This window comes from Lycium barbarum, chromosome 11, assembly GCF_019175385.1.
Source record: "Lycium barbarum isolate Lr01 chromosome 11, ASM1917538v2, whole genome shotgun sequence".
In the NCBI taxonomy this organism is placed as follows: Eukaryota; Viridiplantae; Streptophyta; class Magnoliopsida; order Solanales; family Solanaceae; genus Lycium; species Lycium barbarum.
Window position 1 is genome coordinate 76,183,548 of NC_083347.1, and position 10,481 is coordinate 76,194,028.

The 10,481-nt window shown below is 33.7% G+C and overlaps 1 protein-coding gene across 1 annotated transcript; it reads right to left on the reverse strand.

The window, feature by feature from the left end:
- Nucleotides 1–1,650: 1,650 nt before the first annotated feature.
- LOC132617595 (transcription factor PRE5-like) lies at nucleotides 1,651–7,297 on the reverse strand. The gene is made up of 2 exons (XM_060332638.1): nucleotides 6,785–7,297; nucleotides 1,651–2,040 (listed from the first exon to the last, which is right to left on the reverse strand). The coding sequence occupies exons 1-2, from the start codon at nucleotides 6,908–6,910 to the stop codon at nucleotides 1,888–1,890; spliced, it is 279 nt and encodes a 92-aa protein (XP_060188621.1). The 5' UTR covers nucleotides 6,911–7,297; the 3' UTR covers nucleotides 1,651–1,887.
- Between the last annotated feature and the right edge of the window lie 3,184 nt (nucleotides 7,298–10,481).

Here is a 10,481-nt window from a genome sequence, read left to right on the forward strand (position 1 = left end):
CAAACTATTTCCCTTTAATCCGAATTGTCGATGATTGCTAATTTACCGGATTATTTACTCTCGTAATAATCTCCCGAACTACTACTGGCCTATTCAAATCAGTTCGCCACCTATATTCCTATGGAATTGACTTGTCAAGAACGCAATTCGTTTATGGTATTTAATTGAACGCGGCGCCTAGCTATATTCCTATCCTAGCCAGAAATCCTAGCCCAACTATAGGGATAATCAGATCACGCCCTCTTTAATCTTTCTCTAATATAACAACATCTTTCCCAAGCATGTATATTAGATAGTCGATAGAACCTAACTGTTGGCCAAACAATCAAGCAATTATGAACATAATTAAAGAAGCAATCAAACTCAACAACTCATATTAAGATAAGAAATAATCACCAAACATCAATAATTATGGTTTACCACAACCCTAGAACAAGAAGTTTAGCTCCACACAGACATGGAGGAAAAGCAACCAATCATTCAAAGAAAATATAAAAACTAGTAATAAGGAGAAGAGAAGATAAAACCCAATAATCTCCGGCCTCCACGGCGGCTCCTACTCTCTCTAGGTCAAAAGGTCCCCTATTCTAATGTAAAAATGGCTATTTAAAAGCTAGGGCAAATATCAGATAAATGGGCCCAATCCCGATCAACTTAGGAGAATTGACGCCGCTTGTGCGCTGGCTGTGCGTCGCATGGCCAGCGCATGGTCTGTCTGAGATTCAGGAATGGTGTTTTTGTGAGCTGGTTGTGCGGCGCATGGCCAGCGCATGAGACCCTTCAGTGGTCAGATTTTGCCTTCAAGTGCTGGAACTTCCTTCGCAACGTTCAATCGACGTACACAGCCTCGGAATCACTCAAAACCGCCAGGAATACCCTTCGCTGGTCCTTGTTGTACCTATTCATATAAACATACCAACATAAGCTCATATACAACAATTCACATTCAAAACTGCGATGAAAGTGCTAAGAAGTAAAGTGTAAATGACACTAAATCTAGATATTTGTGTCAAACATCACCATGTATAGCTCTAACTCTTGTACTATAAATATGGAGGTGGATCCTCTCATTAGGACATCATACTCTCATTTTTACACACATTTTCGCATTCTCAGATCTGTAACCACAAAATCTATTCAAATTCTCTTAAGATTGGCTCAGGGTCGAGATAAAAGGGCTCCAAACCGGACCAATTGGCTGTGTTCCTCAATTATCAATCAAGGCTATCTCTTTTCTTGCTCTTTACGAATCTTTGCTTGTTATTTTTTATTTCATTGCTTTAGCAACAGATCACATCACGTATCCTTTAACCGCGTATAAATTCAGTTGTTACCTTTTTTAGGGTTAAACAAAAGGAATTGGCATTTGATATACTATTCGTTCATATCTTTTTCCTTCTTCTCCAAATTTTTTCAAGAGCTTTCCAACAATATATTATTTGTAAAAATTAAATGAAAGAGATAAGAGCGTCTAAACTCGGCTATTCCGTAACCCCTTTAATTTCACCCTTTATTTTAGCCTTCACAACGTGAAGTTAAGAAAGTACTCTCTTTTTTTAATGATTGATGTTCATGAAAAAAAGTCGTTGCATGCTTACGTGACGTTTGGAAAGTCTCCTTTAACCATAAATGTATTAAATGTAGAACATAATAAAAAAGGACTTCCAAAGTGGAACCGTGGAAGTCCATCTTATTAATTATAGTGAGAAAACATAATTACAAGCATGTGTCCATAGCTAGGGGAACATCGTATCCCATACATATATTCAGTTCTATATTCTAACACATGATTGGCCTAGCTAGTAACTAGTAGATAGCCTAGAGGAAGAAGAGACAAACAACTAGGGTGCTAAAATACTTGTAAATATATAAATAGAAATTAATTAATCACATCATTAAACTGCGGATAATTGCAGCTTCTGGACTGTCAGTATCTATAGTAGATAGTAATTGAGAAAGTCGATCACTAAGGTCATTCACTTCTCTGTTCAAGCTTCTAATATAGTTACAAGTTTCTTGGAGCACCTTTGATGCTGATGCCTGCAACATGAACCAAAATTAGTTAGAATAAATATAATAAAAGTGAAGTTATATATTACTTCTATAACATTGAAATATCTTTCTTTTACTTTATTAGTGTATTCAACTTGTTACTACACGAAATCTGTTTTATTTTTCAGGTTACTTATTTCATTTTTTATAAATCGTTACAATTTTTTTAAAAGTATTTTGATAATGTTAAAATCACACATTTGGCCACTGGTCAAAAGCAATTACAACCGATACCCAAATATACAAAAGAAATATACACTAATTATGTATAAAATATGTATATTACACGTATATACATTAATATACTGTACACAAATATTTTCCGGCTATTATTTTGGTGGGAGGCTATACCGTGTCAATGTCCCTAATGGTTTTACTATCATTGCATAAAAACTAATAAACACAAAAGGAAGAATAATTACATTACTCTTTTAAAGGAACCACCTTTTATGCTGTAGCCTAAAGGTAGTGTTTACATAATATCGACTAAGCATGACTTAATATATGCAATAATGCGTTGCAAATCTATAAAAATGTCAAGTCAAAACGTACAAGTGGCTTTTTATTATTGGGAGTTGGGACCCAAAATATGGTCCTGGCGTGAAGAACAAATTATACAAATCATATACTGCCAAAACTTGTGCTGTTTCCAAGAAAGAATACATGAATAGAGAGACAGAGAGTAGTCTATTTTCTTTTAAGTAATATAGGTATGGGTGGTGAACATGGTGATCAGTACTGTTTGAATCATCAACTTTTTTTTTTTCCAATTTTTGGTAATTCAGGTTACGGTATTCACATCTCATCTCCTTAGTAGAAAAAGAGACTCATTTGATCCATGAATATACCAGCAAAATTTGTGTTCCTTTAAGGGTTAGATTCGTTCACAGACAAGTCACACGGGAAATAATAATACAAAGATTGTAATGAGGGAATTGATAATGCGTGAAAAGATTATAAAGAACTACTTGTATACAGGGATTAATAAAACATAGTTTAGGGGTGAAGCTACAGGCTCGGCTATGATTCAACGGAATTCAATAGCTTTGGTTCAAACCTTATTTTTATCTTAAAATTCATATATAGATTATTAGTTTAGAACTCAATAACGAAAAAAATAAATATAATCCAGGCTTCAAATCTTCGTTCCGCCTCTGATAAATTATAATGTAGACATTAAAAGCATGTGCGGATCTAGGTAGAAGCGGTTTATCCGAACCCCCTTGGTCGAAAAATTACATGCGTACATAGGATTAAAATTTTATATATATATATATATATATATATATATATATATATATATATATATATATATATATATATATATATATATATATATATTTATCTATCTATATTATTTTAAAAGCACGAATATAAATGTTGATTGTTCAAAATATTCTTTAAATATTTAACGAATTTTATGCCTTTTTACATTAATCATAATACAACATAGCTGGTTATTTTAGTAAAAAGAATATAAACAGAATTTTAAAGCGATACTACTTTCGGATGAAATAGAAGAAAACTCAAAATAACAAAGTTGGCAATGAGTTGATTTGTTTGGGACCTGTTTTCTGTAGTGTAATTTACGTTTTTTTTTTTTTTTTTTTTTTAATGTATTACTTTTATCTTTAGCAAAACAAATCTAAATAATGACATTGTCGATAATTGAGCTAATAAAATAATCAAAGAACATACGTTGAAGTAAAATAAGATATGTAACTCTAATAATCAAAGAAAATGTACTAAAGAAAAATAAGATATTGGACCTATCAACCCAATATTGTGACCAACTAATTTTGTATCCATCGAGAGCTAAATTATTTTTTATAAGTAATTTGATATTGGGTAAAATTAAAATATCTATCTATCTATATTACATATTTTAAAAGCACGAATAACAATATAATGTTGAATGACAAAAATATTTTTAAAATATTGATTGACTTAGATACTTTTTAATCTAATTCTACTATATTTCTATTGACTATTTTGTTAAATATAAATTAAGAAAATATCACATTGTCTACTTAATTTAGCTTCCGTCTAACCGCGATGAATTTGATTCCAATTCAAATTGAATATGGTAAGATTTCTATTAAAAACGTGTATTTTAATTTTGTTTTTGTGGATTCCGAACTATAAGCAAACATTGAATTGTCATAACAATTAATACATCTAACCAATTCTGCTTCACCCAAAAATTTCTCTACGGACATACTTGGCAAAATAATTCCATGTATTTTTTATTTTATTTTGGAATTAAAGTTAAAACCAAACATTAAATTCTTATTATACTTTCCCCGCCCATGTTTTCATATTTGACATGACACATTCCTTAAAAATAATAAATAGAAAGTTAATTTTACTATATCACATCTTATTCGCGGTATAAGTCATCTTACTCATTGGGAAATGAATTGAAATAATTAGTAGTAGTATTATTTAATAATAAGGATAAAATGGTAAAAAGTATCTCTTGATTTTCAAACTGAACAAGTAAAAAATTGACATTTATTTTTTGTATAGTGGACAAGTAAAAGTGCTCGGAGGGAGTAACTAATATCAGTTAATTATGTTAAATTAATTATCTTCATGAGGTGCAAATCGGTGAATTGATATATACTTATTTATAGATTGTTTGGATATACTTTTATTTTATGTATTACTTGATTTTTTAATAGAAAATATTATTATATCTTATTTTTGCGGTCAACTTATTTTTTTTTAAAATAAATAACTAAATGTTCTTAAAACTTAATGCCATTTTAATAATGTAATCTTATTTAGTAAAGATTTTCAACACTTTGTATCTGTAATTGATAATAAATAGATATATTGTCACTTAATCTTTAATATTGAATTATCTTAATTAGTCGTAACATGTTTTTTATGGGGGAAAAGAAGAAGAAAAAAATTGTAAGAACATCAATTTTCAAAGAAGTATGCATAGATACAATCATATATTATAGTAATTTTTTTAACTCATAAAATAAATATATATTATTACAAAATAATGTTATCTAATAATTATTACTATGATTGAGATTGACTGAGAATAACGTACAATTGCACGTTTATAAAGACTATATATATATATATATATATATATATATATATATATATATATATATATATATTGAATGTCTTGATACAAGCCAAAAGCTTAGCTCAGTGATAAAAGGGGTTCGAATTCTCATCGAGGCTATAGGTTCAATATAATTCCCAGTGACCACAAATTCTATACTTCTTAACTTTAGGCATTTCTTTTTCCACAAAAAAGTATTGAATCCACTTGGCAAAAATCATGTCTGCGTCACTAATTAAAAGTACATGTTTTATTTACTTCTTTTAAGAAAATTACTACATGAGGGTTATTCTGGGCAAAAACTTACTCGCACCGGGTGTTTACACCCTATCAATAAACAAGTGACATGGGTCACTTTCTTTAACTACAATTATTAATACTTAACCATAGTTAGCTACCATATATTTTACACATATTTAAATATACAAAATAAGTAATATTTAACTTTCAAACCTTTTTTTAAATTCCTGTTCAGAATGCTAATTCATTGGAAGTCAACTAGCTTTTTCAGCCAAATTTCATTTTTAATATCTAACCGTGTAAGATGAGATTTCTCCCAACTCTCAAACAACACTGGGTATAGCTTTGGAAAAAATAATAACCAGTTAACCTTTTTTTGCTTGACAGAAACATAAAACTACTTTTCTCCTAGCAACCAATATTAAACTGAAAAGAACATCATGATGTAGCAGCGATTAATGTATGAACAAGTGAATGAATTTGGATTCACATCACAATGGTATTACATTGTGCACAAAATCGTGACAGTGCAGAATATTCATTATCTGGATGCCATTTTAATATGATTAATGTATTAACTTTTTCTTTCTTTGATTGGCATTTGACAGAAGTTTAGAACGAAAACCTCACATAGAGATTTCATAGTATAGTATAGTCTAATTATCAGTTATCAAGACACATGTATAACCCTTTGCATTCGTCCCTTGTTACCTTGAATCACAATGAACACTACAAACCCACTTGAAATATGTTAGTTAGTATGTTACCTACCTTGAATCCAATGAACACAGTAAGCATGTTACCTACCAGAAAAAGTGACGCTAGCTCTGGAAATAAAAGAGGAAGACGTGCAGGAAATTAAAGAAAGAAGAAGTTGACGGCAACCCTAAGTGTTTCTACCATTAGTTAGTTAGTATAACTTTACTTCCTTTTACGTTAATTAGTATTTACTGTCGTTTTAAATTTTTTAATTTAAAATAAGACTCCAATAAACTTTAGTTTGTCTTTTATGGTTAACTTAACTACATTGGGTGTAAACACCTGATGCCGGTAAGTTTTTACCGTTATTCTGGTCATGTTAGTTGTTTTGATTTGTGTGTTACTAATCCCACAATACGGATCAACTTTGTGTAAGTATCAAAATTATTTGTGCGAGCAACAAAAATGACAACTAAAAAATGTATTGTATAATACTGAACTTTATGCAAGTATCAAAACTTAAGGTAACAAAATACTGCATTACTAATATTGAATTTTATGCAAATAGTACAATACTACCTAATATATGCAATAATGAAACTAAAAGAGCACATACAGGATCAAACAATATACTATTGAAACATGCAAAAGAAGAAGATGAAGAAGAAATTTAAGGTATTTTTCAGATGAAAAGAGAAAATTAACCTTGCCGGAGCAGCGAGTTTGAATTTCTGGAAGAAATTGCTGCAACTTGGAAACAAGTTCAATAATTTTATCATCTGAAATCCTTGAAGACCCTGATGATGGTTGTCTGGACCTTCTGTTTGACATGTTTCAAATTATAAATGTCTCACTTTTTTTTCTTCTTCTTGTACTTTTTGTATAATTTGCTCCTCTTATCTTTTTTTTTTCTTTCTTGTTGTGTTTGGATCAAAGTGAAAGGTTATACGTAGTGGGAACAATTGGAAGAGAAGAAGAAATTATAAGAATTTGTAAACAGGAAGTTATGGTACTAAGAAAAAGACTAGGGAAAAAAGTGATTAACGAGCTTTAAAGGAGAGAATGGACCACAAGCAAAAAAATAAAAAAAAAATGGAAGGTTGGGGGGGGGAGGAGATAGTAATTAAGAGGAAGGGTACAATAACATAGAAAGTGATGTTGGATATGAAGAAGACAAGTGCATTGGAGAAAGTAGCCCAACAGACCTTCTTGTTCAGTAAATTGTAAGTTCAGTAAACTCCCAGTTTCCTTCTACTGTCATTAAGTATTGTACAAATTTTTTAACTTCACATAGAGATGGGATCATAGAGGAGGAGGAGAGAGGTACCAGTCGCAAGTGGATTCATAATTTAAATCTGATCGAGCAACACAAAACCAACATATCCACTGTGACCTAATAAATGGGGTCAGGAAAGGGTGGGATGTACGCAAACCTTAAGGTAGAGATAAGGTAAAGAAGTTGTTTTAAAAAATACCCTCGGCATGAAAATATCATTTTCAAACAGGTTTGAAAAATATAAGAGTGAAAAGCTATGTTGGGAAAACAAAAAATTGAAGAAGAGAAAATATTGACAACAAAAATATTAGAGAATACCAAAGTAAAAAAGGAACAACAACAAGAGTAAAAATAGAGGAATACGATAATACTAGCACAATAGTAGTGAGACTGCTAAGGGGAAGGGGAAGCAAATAAAGTGTTCTAAACTAGCGTCAATGTGAAAAAGATACAATGCTTAATTATCTACTAACCTTCTACCATAATCCTCTCGCCTATCTAAGTGTAATAGTCGACTAGTACTTAAGTAATCCATAAGGTAACTTGCAGAAAGTAAGTGACACACAATTCGTATACATGTTTGGATCAAATATAATGTAGATCCTACTCCAGTCCCCTTGGGTTGTAAGGGTGTTATCTGTATAATATGATCCTAGGAAGCTCATGGTCGATTATGAAGGCTAAAATCCATGTTAGAGCTTAGGAAGCACATTACCATGTCACGCGCCCTTTGATGATGAAGATAGGTCCTTTAGAGGCCATGGAAGGACAATTCAAAAGGGCATATATGGTGTGGATGATTGCTTGGAAGAGACATGAAGATGAAGGCCAAAAGATAGGAGCCACAAAAAGTGGCTAAAAGTGCAATTTGGGAGTGTGAAGGCCCAATGTTGGGTTATTTCCGCAAAGGCCACTTTTGGGCCTTTGTTGTAATAGCGAATAGTAGTTAAATGACAAATGTGGCTATTAGTTAAATAATTGTGGCTATGCATATAAAGACAAAATATATAAGTTGCCTCATCCTATTTTCATTCCTTAGTAGTTTTCCTTGTATGGAGTTAGGTTTAGCTAGGATTAGCTAGTGTAGATTTAGGGTGGATTAACCCTTAACTCTTACCTTGATCATTTCTCCCATCCCTTATCACTGAGTTGTGCAAGATTGCTGGTGTGGATGATGCTCTCGGGGATCGTTGGAAGAAACCTGATACACCATTCCATCCGTGCAAGATTAAGGGATAGAGTGGCACGGTGACTAGTAAGAAGAGGAAGGTACATATGAGTACTAGTGATGGTTCTCTTCCCCATCCCGTGAGGCCATTTGGAGCGCTCGAGACACGGCTTAAGGTGATCTATGATGTGGTATCCTAGATTCCCAAAGGGTCTACAAGTGCCAGACCCAGTGAGTCCTCGGGTGAGAGTTGGAAGAAGTTTCTGGATGCCCATAAGGCTCAGACAGAGGCTTTCAAGAAGATGACGACTTCGGTGAAGTTGTTGGAGACTGCCTATGGTGACATGGACATAGTCCATAATGACCTCCGGACAGATTTAGATACGGAGAAGACTAAGAACAAGAAGACTCGAAAGTTTCTGACCAAGATGTGGGGAGGGATCAAGGCCATCTACAAATGGGCCAACCCGTCGAAGCAGCTTCTGGCTGATCAGGATAATGAGAAGTACTCTTTCTTGTCCAATGAGGAGGATGCCTAGGCTACTGGACATGATGCTGCTACTAGTGACGGTGATGATGAGGCCGAGAGCTCAGCCCGCCATGCATGATCTTCCTTCACCCCTATTCCTTTTTTAGATTTAATGCTTTGGTTTTGATGGATGTTTGAGACAATCTGTTGTTTTTCTTATTGGATAATTTGCTTTGGATATTTGGTGCCCTCATTTGGCCTTTTTATTGTAGTACTCTAGCTTGAATATTGTTTGTGAAAACAGGGATGGAAGCTGCAGAACTCATTGGTTCTGCCCAGTGATTTTCGCTGAAGCGGGCCACCTTTAGCAGGTGCGCGTCCGCTACTGCGAGACGACCAAAGATTTGTGGAATTCGCTGCTGCGGACGGCTTCCGCAGGACGGCGTTCGTACAGGAGGACAATTTTGCACAGGGGCGGCTTCGCAGATGCGAGCCTGCCTTTGCCCGAGCAGAACCACTAGAATCAGAACAGTAGCTGGACTAAAATCTCTATACACGAGGACCGAAATTCGTACCATCACCTTCCAGTTCAATAGAACCCACACGAAACCAATTGTGGACATAACATAACTCGATAATAACGGACTTCACCTAGGTACCACTCTAATCAAATAGCACGAAAGGAGTGAAAGATTGGAATTTTCCTAGATGCTCTATAGCCTCTCGTAGGTAGATACATACGTCTACGTTCCAATCCGCAAGACTCTATTAGATATTAGTCTTGTACATATAATACTGGTGAACATAAGGCTCTGATACCAATTTGTCATGATCCAAATTACAAGGTTATTATGGCGCCTACCTTTTCCCCTAATAGGCGAGCCAAACCCAAAGCGACTAAAAGCATTTGAAAATCAAGCAGAACAATAATGATTTATTATAAAAAAAAAGATCAATTTGGTGAAAATTAAACAATATTGCGGAAAATTAAAAAAAAAACTAAGCATTACCCCAAAACCTGGTCATAAGTGTACTTGAGCACTACAAATTTTTCTAAACATGAGTCAATTCACAACTACACTGTCTAGGTAGGAATTTAGGCAGATTAAATAAATATAAAGAAGAGAAATTCGGGGGCCACACGCTGCACCATTAGCTCAGCCCGATGCTCTCAAGCGGACTCCAAATCACATCCGAAGATCGGACCCGAACATAAGTCAAACCTGCACCATAAAAAGATGTAGCAAGTGTAGCCTGAATACAAAACAACGGTACTCAGCGGCATCATCGACCGTCCCTAAATGATACGGAGAGGAGCGTTAGCCAACCACCTCACTACTTCCCTAAACAAAGATAATTACGAGAGATTCATAATGAGGAAAATATTACAATTAACAGGTACGACACCATCTAACTTATCCTTTCCAACATTTCACATTAACATATAGACCTAGTTAACGCCATCACATGCTAAATGTATGCAAAACCT

What these genes read in the sequence shown, in the direction of transcription:
- LOC132617595 (XM_060332638.1), bottom strand. Translation starts at nt 6,910, where the DNA reads ATGTCAAACAGAAGGTCCAGACAACCATCATCAGGGTCTTCAAGGATT. An exon ending in AAACTCGCTGCTCCGGCAAG is followed by an intron (nt 2,041 to 6,784) that starts GTTAATTTTCTC and finishes TTCATGTTGCAG; the next exon opens with GCATCAGCATCAAAGGTGCT.